Source organism: Coregonus lavaretus (assembly GCF_964263955.1).
Source record: "Coregonus lavaretus genome assembly, contig: HAP1_SCAFFOLD_553, whole genome shotgun sequence".
NCBI lineage: Eukaryota > Metazoa > Chordata > Actinopteri > Salmoniformes > Salmonidae > Coregonus > Coregonus lavaretus.
Window position 1 is genome coordinate 152,832 of NW_028159156.1, and position 14,362 is coordinate 167,193.

Here is a 14,362-nt window from a genome sequence, read left to right on the forward strand (position 1 = left end):
ATGTGGGGACCTCAGATGTTTTTAGTTTTTTTCTTTGACGCTTAGGGATATTGGGTCTAGGCAGGGACAGAGAGAATCCACGGGAGGGTCCGAAGGGTCGACCAGCCTGAATGTGGACGGGTTTTTGATTGTATTTTGTTTTCTCAGGCTTTCATGTGTATTCGATTGCATCATAGCTTAAAATGCATTGATAAAGATTTATAAATTGATCTGGAGTACTTAGGTGGTCGCCTGGGGCAGAGGGGCCGTGAGAGAATTTTACTGTCTTGATTGATTGATGGATATTTGGAAAGAAAGCTGCCAGACAGTTTTTTCGCTCTTACACTCCATAAAAATGTGTTCACACTCCATAAACTTGGTTTTATTGCTAAAAGTTACACAAGAAGCCTGATGTAATAACAATTGTTATTTGTCATAATCCTATTCCTAGTATCTGAGGTTTTCATATTGTTGGTTAAATGAACTTTACCTTACTTTGCTGAAACATCTGGAAGGTGTTACTATAGGGGCCCCCAAAGACAGAGGACATTTGGCTATGTGGAGGCCAGGGATTGGTCTATTCAAAACACGCCATCTTATGTTACATAGGGCATAGGATATATATATACCATGTTTGAACAAAGGAAGGAGAGAGTGAACATATTTGAGATTGGGTTTGTTGCTCTCCAGATTCTGCAGAATCTGTAAATTGATACTGAAATCTTAGATATAATAAACCTTTATAATCAAGTACAGTGTCAGCGGATTTCTTATCAACACATCATCGCAGCATCATTCGGACACCACAAGGCCAATAACTCTGAGCTGAGCTCCCTGCTTCTGCTGTCACTCAAACTCTACTTCCTGTGCTCGCTGTTCATTGGTCGGCCCCGGCTATGGACGTGTCAGCTGAGGCATGCAGCGTTTGGTATCAACTTTGTTCTCTGTGTCTCCATGGTGATGCTGACTGTGTTTAGGACCTCTAAGCCCGGGGGCGAGACCAGCTTGGCAGCAGAGAAGAACAGTCCTGGTTCTCACAGCCTGGCTGGTCTCAGCCTCTCCAACTCCACACGCTACCATAATGATAAGATTGTATATGAGTTTGTGGTGGGGTCAGTAGCAGGGTTTGGAGCGTCGCTAGGCTACATCGGCCTACTGGCGATCCTCAGCTTCCTCTTGGTCTTCCTGGCCAGGAAACTCCCTGACACCTTCAACAAGGCCAAGCTCATAACCTTCAGCATGCTGATCTTAGGTGGAAGTACTATTGCTTGCTAGGGATTTGCTTGTCACTCTTTCAACACAAATTTACATTTGAGTTATTTAGCAGATGCTCTTATCCAGAGCAACTTACAGTTAGTGAGTGCGTACATTTTTCATACTGCCCCCCCCGTGGGAATCGAACCCACAACCCTGGCGTTGCAAGCGCCACGCTCTACCAACTGAGCTACAGGAGGCCATAAAGGAAAGTAGGCTATTAGGTATTGTAACAGAGTATGATGGTCTCAAATAGTTTTAAGTAAAGTTTTTCCTTTTTCAACATTCTATTTCTTTCACCCCAAGATAGATTCCACTTCTGTCCGAAAGGAAAGAAGAACCTTTTATGTTTTTTATATATATTGTATTTTGTGATATCCAATTTGTAGTTACAGTCTTGTCCCATCGCTGCAACTCCTGTACGGACTCGGGAGAGGTGAAGGTCAAGAGCCGTGCGTCCTCCAAAACACAACCCCGCCAAGCCGCACTGCTTGCTGAACCCGCACCAATGTGTCGGAGGAACCACCGAACAACTGGCGACCGAAGTCAGCGCGCATGCGCCCGGCCCACCACAAGGAGCGCGCTAGAGCACGATTGGACAAGGACATCCTGGCCAGGCAAACCCTCCCCTAACCCGGACGACGCTGGGCCGCCTCATGGGTCTCCCAGTTGCAGCCGGCTGCAACACAGCCTGGGATCAAACCCAGGTCTGTAGTGACGCCTCTAGCACTGTGATGCAGTGCCTTAGACCGCTAAGCCACTCGGGAGGCGAACCTTTTATGTTTTGAGTTTGATGGCTACAAAAATATTTTTTCATTTTGTTAGTACCCTAGTGATGTGCAGTGATCTACTATTGATTATAATTATGATGTTCTGTGATTAAATATCAATCAGATAATACATTATTTAGTTATTTGGGCTGTTAAGTAGGCTTTTGGTTTCATCTGCATATGTGTGTGGCTTTAATCTCCCAGGGGTAGGTTATCCCTAATGAGTGGTTTTCTGCATAAAAAGGCTTTTGATTGAATCATCACATCATGTGGAATAAAACAGCATAACATCCCTGTTCCTTCTAAAGGATTCTGCTCCTACACTCATTCACCCATGAATTAATTATTCATCAAAGCAATTAATTTTTTTAATAAAACATTCTGACTTCAAAGGAGCTGCTTGAATTTGTTTTTATTTAACCCTAGCATATGACGAAGATATGTAATTAAAATATCCAGAAACTACCTCATATGGGAAGAGAATTACACACCTCATAAAATGTGAAAGGATTTAACAACACTTTTCATTAACGTATGTAATTTAAATTACTTGGTGTGTGTGTTTTCAGAGCTGGCTTTCAGGTGAGAAATGAATGTCATTAAAGTCTATTGATGATGGTAAAGAAGAGTCATGTAGTGATTCAGATCAAGACGTACTAAGTGTTGACTCACTGTTGACTTATTACAAGCAGGGTAGGAAAGTTTGTTTGTGTCCATCAACTTGTTTTGGTATTGTCTGAAAAGTATGTAACTTGGGTATTATACAATGTATCATGTCTTTCTTTGTTCTGTTTTTACAATGTGATTAATTAAACACAATGAAGACTATATTATATTAAATCATGTGTTTCTTGGTGCTTTCTCTTTGTCCATCATGTGTTTCTTGGTGTTTCTCTCTGGTCTCAGGAGGATGATGAAACACTTTGGAGCGAAGATGCAGAACAGCAGCCCAAAGCTGGAAGCTAAGATGGCGAATATCTCTACAGCGTCTGCGTACTTCCCAGGAGAGCTGACGTAGGCAGGGACGAAGGCCACCCACACGGCACAGAAGATCAGCATGCTGAAGGTGATGAGCTTGGCCTCGTTGAAGTTGTCAGGGAGTTTCCTGGCCAGGAAGGCTAAGAGGAGACAGAGAGAAGCCAGCAGACCAATGTACCCCAGCACCAGAGAGAAACCGACCACAGAGCCCACTTCACACTCCAGGATGACCTTAGACCCCTTGAGGCCTAGGTCACGGTAAGGCAGGGGAGGACTTATGGACAACCACACGGCACAGATGATCACCTGCGTTTACAAACACAATTACAAACACAATTTACTCTTATATAGTAAAGTACTGATTAATTCAGTTAGGTGACTTTAAGTTATTTCAACGTTAAAGCTCTCACCTGAACACTGGTAAAGAGGAAGACACTCCCTCTCTGCTGACTGGGTCCAAACCTCCTCATCAGCTGCCCAGCACCGGGCCTGGCTGAGCGGAACGCAGCCAGAACCACGATGGTCTTGACCAGGAGGCAGGAGAGGCAGAGCACGAAGCTCACCCCAAACGCCGCCTGGCGGATCTGACACGCCCACGCAGACGGACGCCCAATGAACACCAACGAACACAGGAAGCAGAGCTTGAGTGACAGGAGAAGCAGGAAACTGAGCTCTGAGTTGTTGGCCCGCACCTGGAATGAGAAGAAGGGTCAGACGTACATGACACCATAGAAGAAGAGTTCTCCATTTTATCCCCTAACGGATTCAACACTTCATTAAAGCTCTTACCAGAGGGGTGTGGCGGTGGTACACAAAGAGCATGAATACAGCCGCTGTTGCCACAGTGCCGCACACGGCAACAGTGGTCAGGGTGACGCCCATAGTGTCGTTGAAGGAGAGGAACTCGAACTGACGAGGGATGCAGGCGGTCCGATTGCCGTTGGACCAGAACTCCAGAGGACAGCCGTCACATTGCAGAGAGCCTGAGAGATTGAACACATTACTATGATGATTGAAAAGCATAATTACTATTCAATCTAATAAATCTTAATTAAGATATAATATATTATTCAAGAGAGATCAGGTCAATAATGGCACAGCTAATTAAGAATTCCCTTTCATTGATATTAAATGATATTATACCCCCACATCACAGTTCGCTGACCTGTGGTGTTGCTGACCTCACCCTCAGCACAGGGGATGCAGTCGAAGCAGCAGACAGGCTCCCCCTTCCTCCTGGCTACACGGGTGCCTGGGGGACAGCTCCCACTGCACACTGACACAGGCACCTGTAAATGCCATACATGCAATGATATTAATTTCAATTGAACAAAACCATTCAGTTCATGTTTTAAAAATGGTATTTCTCACCATATTAGACCCTGCGTTCCACTGGATGGCTGATTGGTTGATGAGGATATTGTAACCCTCTACTCGGCCAATCGTGACAAGTTTGAGCAACCCCTTGGGCGTGGCCTGCCAGTTCACAAGGTCGTACACAGCAGGGATGTCTGCGCCACGGAAAGAGAACGGCTCCCCAAGTGGAGTGGTGAAGTTAACCAGGTTCAGGTGCTGCAACAACTTGGAGGAGAGGAGACACAAACATGACCATTACACTCTTAATATGATGTAATAACTCAAAACATATCCCCATAGCAACTATTAAGTGGACATTAATATTTAATTAACAAAAAAAGGTTACATTGGCATAAGTAATCCCCCCCCCCCCCCCCCCAACTGATTGAAGTGTTTGCAAATCATGTCTACTGAACATGCAATAGATCAGTGCACCTCCGCTGGGCTGATGTTGTGAGGAGGGGAGCAGGTGACGCTGCTGCCCCACGTAGGGCTGTCTCTCTGGGGGCAGGACAGCAGGCTGTGGAGGGCGTGGGCTGCAGCATACACAGCCAGGTACACGTTATAGGTTACTCTCAGCTCGGAGGTGTCTGTGAAGGGGCTCTGCACATCCTCCAGAGTCTCTGCCCCACTGCAGGAGGCCAGGCGTGGACGGGGGGAACTGGAGGTGGGAGGAGGGGTGTGTGATATTGACACAGAGGGGGTTGGAGGAAGGGGAGAGGGGAGCAGAGACGTGCTGTGTGCATCTGCTGCTCCAGGGCTACACCCAAACTCAGTTTCCCAGAGTTCCTTCAACAGGACATCTCCGGGACGACGAGAGGGGTGGAGACTTCGAAGGTGGGCCTCAAAGCCAGGCATAGGTGCACTGCGGATAGCCACACCCACAACGCCCCGAGAGACGTTAAAGAGGGCGGGGTTCCGTAGGAGTTGTCCGCTAGTGCTCCATGCCTCACTGGCCAGGAACTGCCTGTCCGTCACGTTTCTCCGCTCCAGCTCCAGGAGTAACGCCCCCATGTCAATGTACCTGAGGAAGACCAGGATCACCCGTGCTGTCGAGGCCTGGACCGTGTCCGCTGCTCGCTCCACATCCCTCACCAGGTTCACCCGGTTGAGGGTCTCAAAGAACGCAAGGCACACCCCCGTCCCCCGAACCGCCTCCTCAAACACCTGGGGATCAAATATGAAGCACATGGAGCGTGACAAAGAGTCAAAATACTGATGTAAAGCCGATGTAGAAGTTCAAAATAAAATACAACAGTATCCAGTATTAGAAATAATATCATTTTCTTCTCAATTTTGTATTATGTAAATTCTACATTTCTTCAGTTTTTCTGTAAACAGAGACCAATAATTAATAAAGTCAAAGTCACAAGTCAAAGTTAGTATAAAGAAACACCTGCAAAAAATAAATAAAATAAATAATAATAAATAACTGTGACGAGTGTCTTCAGTAAAGAAGAGCAGCGACCAACAAAACAATTTAAAGATAAAGAAACATGAAGAAACACCTGCATGGCCTGACGACCGTAGTCATTGTCTGCAGCGATAGCCCCGACCCAGGTCCATCCGAAGAGCCAGGTGAGCCGGGCCATGGTGAGGGCCTGGTAGACATCACTGGGGATGGTCCTGAAGAAGTTAGGGAACTCCTGTCTGTCACTGAGACAGCCACAGGTGGCCTGGTAACTGATCTGAGGACAACACCATTCAATCAATCATTTCTCACTACATTCCAGACTAGATGAATTATAATTAATTAAAGCATTATGGCAATATTTCTAGCTATGTATTTCCTGGTTGTAGTGAGAGACTGAGGGCAGATCAACACAATAACTTCAATCACATTTTAATGAAGTACTAAATACCCTCTTTTAATTTCTCAGTAAATTCTAGGCTATCTGAAACATGATGAATTATTGCATCATGGCATCATCATGTTTCTCGCCACTTTATTTCCTGGTTGTGTAGAGAGAGACTGACCATAGGTACAGAGAATGGCCCCAGGGTCCTGGCCAGGATGATGGCCTGAGTGGACGATGAATCACCAATGACCAGAGGAACAGGGGAGTCACTAGATGGCCATGCTGTACAGGATACACATAACAAATAAACATGATTCTATAATCAGAACGACAGGGTAGTATACATGAGCTATTTGCTATCCATTTAGTGTAGGATCTCCACAATATAACTGGCTATTTGGCAAATACTTTTCAGTACATTAACATTTTAGGTAAAGGTTATGCTTAGGTTGAGGTTAGTGGTTAAAAATCACATTTGAGGTTAGAAAGCTCTGTGGTTTCACAGCTGAGGTTCCCCCCTGACACCAGGGCCAGGGCCCCTCGCAGGCTCCAGGGGTGCTGACCACAGCTGTCCAGGATACGGTAGCCCAGCCGGACCCCCGGCAGCAGGAAGGGGTTACGGTTAATTTCGTCCACTGCAAACACCAGTGCGTGCACCCATTTCAACGATTCCTCAAGAAAACTGACAGCAGGGATGTGAGGAGAGAGAGAGAGAGAGAGAGAGAGAGAGAGAGAGAGAGAGAGAGAGAGAGAGAGAGAGAGAGAGAGAGCGAGAGAGAGAGAGAGAGAGAGAGAGAGAGATATGACAGAGCAAAATGCAACATGTGTAATTGAGCATGATGTAACCCTGTAATCAGATGAATGTGATTGATCATGAGGAGAAACAACATTCAACATAACAAACAGCACTAAAAAACGGATTTAATTTTGAACATCAATCTTATCATCTAGACTGAGAATCAAGTTGACAATGGAAAAATACCACACTCTATAACAGCAAGATTATTTAAGTGTTTGCATTTACAAGAAATATGCCGTGCCTCATTGTACTCAGATAAAGAGAGCACTGTGCTAAACAACATCTGAGGATAAAACAATGGACTTTAAGCAAATACAGTCTCTCTCTCTGAGATGACACGCATTAGAATTGAGGAGAGAAGTCAGTCTCTCTCTCTGAGATGACACGCATTAGAATTGAGGAGAGAAGTCAGTCTCTCTCTCTGAGATGACACGTATTAGAATTGAGGAGAGAAGTCAGTCTCTCTCTCTGAGATGACACGCATTAGAATTGAGGAGAGAAGTCAGTCTCTCTCTCTGAGATGACACGCGTTAGAATTGAGGAGAGAAGTTAGACGAAAACAAATATTATAATGCAATGTTAATTGTTTTGCAGACAATTTGTTAACATCAGATTTGAAATTGACTGCAAAGCGATTAACATTTGATTTTTCATTTTTATTTTATGATTCTGTGTAAAAAACAAAAGACAAATGTTCTATTTTCCATTCCAGTGACCCTCAATCTTCTGAAGAGAACAACATTTAGATCAACTCTTCCATGAAAGAAAAACATTTTGAAAGAAAGATGATTCAAATGAAGGAAAAGTGCCCTGCTAAAATGAAATGCTGTTACAAAATAAAATGTTAAAAAATGACCTCCATCAAAAGAATAAACAAAGATAAAATCTCTCTTCACCTTCGAAAAGAAAAACGCAAGAAAAGGTCAAACTGCAATAAAAAAAGTTAGAGAACAGAAGTAAACAAAGGAACTTACTTGACACAGGACTGCAGTTCAGGGGGTTGGGTGAAGCTCCGGTCTGGATCAGGGGGGAGGATATGGATGGGGAAGACACCCCCGATCACCACATCACCTTCCTGGGATAGACCAAGGTCATCCAGACCGACTGAACGGTCCCATCGTGAACACACGGTGGCACGAGCCACCTCTACCCCGTGCCTGACCAGCCAGGGCAGTAGCAGGGGAACGGCTAGTGTCAGCCAGGGGACCCAGAGGGACATGGGGGAGCTCCTCTGGACACACACAGGCAGGCAGGAAGTTGACCAGACCAAAACCTCCCCCCAAAATGCAGTTTCTAAACACTGGTAAAAAACATGAAAAGCTACAGCACAGTTATAATGATAAAACGTACAGATTAGTCACAAGAGTGTAAAGACAGTGATCAGAAATCCTCCCTGTCCGTACATCCAGCCTGGTGTGGGAAACGTAATGGACTTCCTCCCTGTTAAGATGGTCCCAGATTTGTTATGTAGCACACATCAGCCTCAGCGGGTTCTCCGTCAGGTGAAGACAAGCTTGAGAGTTGTTTCGGAAGGCAACCAGTCTCTATCTCCCAGCACGGGGTCTGACAGCAGCCTCCCCTGATCTGGCCCAGTGGAGGTTAAGGGAGGGTATTTATAATGACCAGAGATCATAGAGAAGACACGGAGTAAACAAGATGACACACTGAGACCCTAAATAACAGGCCTCCTGAGTGTTGCTGTTAGGGATAATAGCTTGACACGGGAAGACAAGTAAGGGTGAACAATACGTTTTTAGTTTTGTGCTGAACCAGCCATAGAAGTACGGAGGGGAGGGGTTGAGGAGGGAGGGTTATGGGGGGGTACAAGGACCCGGATTAAAGGGCGTAGTGTGATTAAATCTCCAAAGTAACAGTTTCGAGGATTTAGATGGTCACAGGTGTGATATCTCTCATCTCCATTACTGCTCATTTCACAAGCAATTACATTCCATTATCCCATTATCTACCCATTATCCACACACAGCAAGATACAATAACACAGGCATTGAGGGGGGGGCTGTGTGTGTGTGTGTGTGTGTGTGTGTGTGTGGTGTGTACATACAATGGCAAGAGCAGTTGTATACCTAAACCATTAGCGTGTGTGTGAGACAGCTGGAGAGAAAGACAGTAAAGTATCAAAATATAAAAGAGTGAGAGAAGAGAATAGACAAACACAGAGTACATGTAAACAAACAGACACAATTGCTGTGTCAAAAGTTTCTGAATTTTATTGCATCGGTAGGAAAATGCTCACATTAATCTTCTGAGCGACCATACAAAGAAAAGAAGATGGGGGTTTAACACTTAAAAGGATAATAAAATCGTGCAGCCTGATCCAGCCCTAAAGCCGTATACACCTTTTCCAGTGTGTTTCTGTTCTTGTAAACATTTCTCAGAAAAAGAAAAAATTTAATAAGCAGACCCAACTTTTTTTGTTGCTTTCTCTTGCAGTCTGTGTTAAAGTAATTCTAAAAATAAAAGCATTTCAACTCAAAAAGTTTAATATATGTGATAGTGTTTAAAATCTTAGAAAGCGAGAAGTCTGAGCAAGCAAGACTATGTACTGTATTGTACTGTCTATGTACTGTATTGTACTGTAATGTACTGTCTATGTACTATATTGTACTGTCTATGTACTATATTGTACTGTCTATGTACTGTATTGTACTGTCTATGTACTGTATTGAACTGTAGTGTACTGTCTATGTACTGTATTGTACTGTATATGTACTGTCTATGTACTGTACTGTACTGTATTGTCTATGTACTGTATTGTACTGTCTATGTACTGTAATGTAAGGTTAAATAAATGTAAGGTTAAATAAAGGTGAAATAAAATAAAAAAATGTACTGTAATGTACTGTCTATGTACTATATTGTACTGTCTATGTACTGTATTGCATCCAATCCCACTATTACTTGTTCTATACAAAGATAGTAGTGCACTGTGATGTCTATAGATCGATGCATAGTCATGCTGGTCCACGTTTAACATGCAGAAAACAGCTGTACTGTCTACTAAATAGCAACACTGTCAGCTAAAAACGAATGTACAGTAGAATATTTACAAACAACACAAACATAGAGAACACTTAGAGGAGAAGGAAGACTTGAGGAGGATCTCGGATGAAACAGATCCCTTCCCTTAAAAGTGCCCCCCCATTGGGCATACACTGGTTGAATCAACGTTGTTTCCACGTCATTTTAACGAAGTTACATGGAACCAACGTGGAATAGACGTTGAATTGACGTCTGTGCCCAGCGGGCCTCTGATAATACTAATACATATTTTAAATGAACAAAGACCAAGACAACACTTCCCTTCAGATTAAAACACATTTGGAAAGTTTCCTATTTTCTGCTTCATTGTCGGTGAAGTTAGCTTGAACAGGAAGTAGAATTACAGGATCAGGCAGGACAGGAAATGGGTACAATCAAAGTAGGAAGTAGTTTTACAGTCTGTTCCAAACTACATTTACAGAACATTCTGATCAGGACATGGACTTAAAGAAGATCAGAAACCATTTTCACATTTACAGACAAAATGTCAGACCCAATCAGGTAGTTGACTTTATATCTGGAAGCATTATTGGACAGCCCAACCAGGATTATTTTTTAGTTTTTTTCTCAGTTGTAAGCAGGAAGCTGATTTTCTGTGTTCTGGAAGTACATTATACATCATTCTATGTAGGTGATAACCAGGAAGTGGGTTCAGAGTCTGAGCAGGAAGTAGACCTCAGGTTGTGATTGTATACAGGAGTCTGTGGGCAGCAGAGAGTCATCATGATAATGATCACCATAGTGATATCCGTAACCCAGTGTGGTGCACGCCCCTTCAGGCAGCCCCCTGTCCTCCAGCTGGTCCAGGTAGCCTGCTATGTAGGAGCCTGTGGAGTGTCTGTTAGCTGGGGGTTTCTGGCCTGCTGCTGCTTTAGTACGCAGCACTACCCCTCCCACACTGGAGGGGGCGCTCATGCCCCGGGACTTCAGAACCTCCTGCTGCCGCTCTCGAGCGCGGTTGTTGATGTGACGCACACGGCTCTGGCTCCGAGAGGAGAGGCGGCGGGAAAGGAGGGGGGGAGAGTCCTCCTGAGTGTCGGGGACAAAGTTTGTGGGGGGAGAGGGGCGTGATGGGGGAATGAAGGGTTTGGGGGGTATCTGTAACTGAGGTAACTGGGGCAGCTGGGGAGACTGGGGTCTGTCCCGGTCTCTGTCATCCCCCTCCAGGGTGACTAGTTTGCGGAGCTGCTCAGTGAGGGGGTCTGCAGACTGCAGCCGTTGGGACAGACCCCCCAGGCCCCTCATCCTCCTCCGCTCCTTCATACTGGGGGTGATGAAGCTGCGGCTGATGATGTTGTACTTGCTGTGGAAGTTGCAGGAGATGTCCTCTGATGTCAGGTCACCCAGAGACTTGGACTTGCAGGGGCCGGGGGCTGTGGGTGGTCTGGGGATAGGTAGAGGAGGGACAAGGGTGGGGCCCAAGAGGGGCAGCGATGGGGGGCCAGATCGGGGTTGGAGCTGGGGCTGGGCCTGGGTCTGTGATTGGGGTTGGGCCTGGGGAAGAGGTTGGGTCTGTGATTGGGGTTGGGCCTGGGGCAGAGGCTGGGTCTGTGATTGGGGTTGGGCCTGGGGCAGAGGCTGGGTCTGTGATTGGGGCTGGGGTTGTGGATGGGTGGAGGCAGTGGAGGGCCTAAAGCAGTTGTAATCTAGCTGGCTGTAGGCCACATCACAGTCTGAGATGGGGGAGTACAGGCCTCTGTCTCTGGGGAGGCTAACAGACCATGAACCAGACATACTAGACAGACCAGGCAGACACTCTGAGGAGGACAACCCATTCTGGAAGCAGGCTGACACTTCACCCTGACCCTGACCTTCCCCTGTCCCACCCTGGTAGCCCCTGGTCTGGGGCTGGGTGGGACCACGCTGGTAGCCCCTGGTCTGGGGCTGGGTGGGACCACCCTGGTAGCCCCTGGTCTGGGGCTGGGTGGGACCACCCTGGTAGCCCCTGGTCTGGGGCTGGGTGGGACCACCCTGGTAGCCCCTGGTCTGGGGCTGGGTGGGACCACTGTAGCTGTGCTGCTGGGTGTAGGCTCTGGTAATGTCTCTGCTGTTCTCAAAGGAGAGCTCAGCCCTGCTGAGGGTGGAGGGGTGGCTGTTCAGGAGGAGGGGGCTGGGGTTAGGGGGCCTTTTGAAGAGGGAGGGCTGGGTTTGAGGGGTTATTGATGGGGTGTGGCGAGGGGAGGGCTGTTTAAGGGGGGAAGGACACTGGGAGGGCTGGAGTTGGGGTGCATACCGGGGAGAGGGGTGTAGTTGGGTAAGCTGGCTTTGGGGAGCGGCGTATCGTTTGGTTGGGCTGGTAGCGACCCAGGTGCAGTTGTGTCTTGGTAAGGTCAAGGTCATCTCAAGTGGATCCTCGTCCACGTTAATCTCCACCTCCATCAGACTACTTTCTGCTGACCCCTGGCACAACAGCAACCGGTCAGACACTGTGCTGTTGACAGACGGGCACCTGTAACCCCACGACAACCCCCACTCTCCCCCTGACCCCAGCCCTGTAGGATCACACACACCCCTATAGCCCTGTCCTGTCTCCTCCACTATACCCCTCGGTGAGCCCACCCAGCTGCCGTTGGCCTCTGTCCCCAGGCGAGGAGGCACCTTGGCTGGGGAGGGCTCCAGGCTTCCCATGGGTGTGCTCTCCTCAGAGTCAGCCTGTATGTTGCCTATGTTCTGCTCCCTCAGGTTGTAGACAAAGACTGGAGACAAGACCTCCTCATCCAGGATGGTATAGACCTCCTCCAGCTCCGTGGTCTCAGGACTAGAGAAGAGAAGGGGGTTGTGGGAGGTCTTGGGGTGGGGTGAGAGTAGGTTCTGGTTCGTGTGGTTAAGGGTCTGGCTTGCCTTTCGAGGAGTGATAGGTCCGTTCATTGCCTTGCGGGGGGGGTCTTTATATGGGGTGGTAGAGTCTATGGTGACCTTATAGGGTGTGCTGGAGTCCTGGAGAGCGGGATGGGACAGACAGGACATGACACTGAGGACGTGGGGGTCAGAGTTCGTTGTGAGGTCATTCTGGTCAGCGGTGAGGTCAAACTGGCCAATCAGAGCGGAGATTGAGCCGCAGGTGGTGTCGTTGCCGAGGGATACGGCATCAATGAGTCGTGAGATGGTGCTGTCCTGCAGGGAGACGGGGCTCTGCAGAGCGGACCGGTCCACGTTGAGTGGGGAGAGGGGGGGCACAGAGGAAGAGGGGACAGAGGAAGAAGAAGAGGAGGAAGGTGCTGGGGTGTTTGTTGTACTAAGTAATGTTGTCTCTGGTCTGCTCTCAGTAGGTAAACAGTGTAAACAGTTGCTCTCTGTCTTTGTTGAGCTGCTCAGGTAACACAACGTCCTTTGGCGAGAGGAAATGTCCTCAGCTTTGGTGGGTGGGTTGACTCTGTCCTGTGATTGGTCTTTGGAGTCACCATCTACACTTCCTCCTCCTCGGCCAATGACCAGGTAGGAGGTCTCGTCTAATTGGTCAGGCTCTGTGGTCCTATCCCGTGTGTTGTTGTGATTGGTGGAAACTCTATGTTCAAGGGAGGCGGATGATTCGATGAGGAGTTCCACAGAGCGGGACCTGGGCCGGTCAAAGGGGGACGTTCCTATGTAAAACAGACAAGTTAGACAGTCAGTAAAGGTTCAAACATTTCACAGCCTTACGTAGAACACCAAGCCAACCAACGACTAACTGACACATTCCGTCCAACACGAGCCAATCGCAACACAGAGACGAATGGAATGTACCACCAAATACGACTGTGAGAGGGGGTTGGAGAATGAGGCTGTGCAGGTAACAGAAGGAACATCCATTTTTGGGGGGGAACATCCATTTCGGAAGAGATGGTCAAATGAGATCAATTTTGGCAGTTAAAAAAAGGAACATTCTGATTTTGAAATAGTTCTTTTACAAAGTTACATCAGTGGGATGATGTAATACTGGGATGTTTTAGGATGAGGCAACCTTAGGAGGTGTCTTGGTTTACCTGGCGGGATATCCTAGTCAGTTCTCTACTACAGAGAAGCACCACAGAGTGAAAAAGGAACAGAAAAGGTATGTTAAAGTAGTGATTAAAAATTAAATTTTTTTTGGGGAAAAGGACAAGTTAGAAACAAGGCAACGGTTTACATTTCACATAAGACCCATAGCACTGTTTGTTTCAATGAGAGCGCAACACAACCAACGACAACTTCAACTCTAAGCATCATGTCACATATAGCAACAAAGCCAGACAAGAACAGTCGCTCTGCCTTTACAGGTAAGCCTACGGTCATGTATTGCTCTGAGAAATAGGCAATATGATGCTGTAACCTCATTCAAACACAGAAAAAACACTTTGGGTTTCTTGCAATGTTTCTTCTTAGATATCTATTATAACATATTACTTGTT

At 46.8% G+C, this 14,362-nt stretch overlaps 3 protein-coding genes across 3 annotated transcripts in view; 1 reads left to right on the forward strand and 2 right to left on the reverse strand.

Annotated features, from left to right (window-relative positions):
- Positions 1–2,843: 2,843 nt before the first annotated feature.
- LOC311123214 (extracellular calcium-sensing receptor-like) lies at positions 2,844–8,154 on the reverse strand (the record flags this gene model as incomplete). The annotated part of the gene is made up of 10 exons (XM_084197474.1): positions 2,844–3,287; positions 3,392–3,673; positions 3,771–3,964; positions 4,147–4,270; positions 4,353–4,562; positions 4,773–5,504; positions 5,846–6,025; positions 6,315–6,418; positions 6,640–6,818; positions 7,910–8,154. The coding sequence occupies 10 exons, from the start codon at positions 8,152–8,154 to the stop codon at positions 2,844–2,846; spliced, it is 2,694 nt and encodes an 897-aa protein (XP_084053600.1).
- Positions 8,155–10,646: 2,492 nt separating this feature from the next.
- LOC311123215 (uncharacterized protein) lies at positions 10,647–13,671 on the reverse strand (the record flags this gene model as incomplete). Its single annotated transcript, XM_084197475.1, has 2 exons — positions 10,647–13,576; positions 13,653–13,671. 2 exons carry the CDS (start codon positions 13,669–13,671, stop codon positions 10,647–10,649), a joined length of 2,949 nt encoding a protein of 982 aa, XP_084053601.1.
- Positions 13,672–13,707: 36 nt separating this feature from the next.
- Positions 13,708–14,362, forward strand: part of LOC311123216 (uncharacterized protein) — a gene marked incomplete at both ends in the record, with an annotated part of 5,712 nt that continues 5,057 nt past the window's right edge. The window contains one exon of the mRNA XM_084197476.1: positions 13,708–13,764. Coding sequence (XP_084053602.1) covers positions 13,708–13,764 — 57 coding nt within the window. The remainder of the gene's footprint in view (positions 13,765–14,362) is intronic.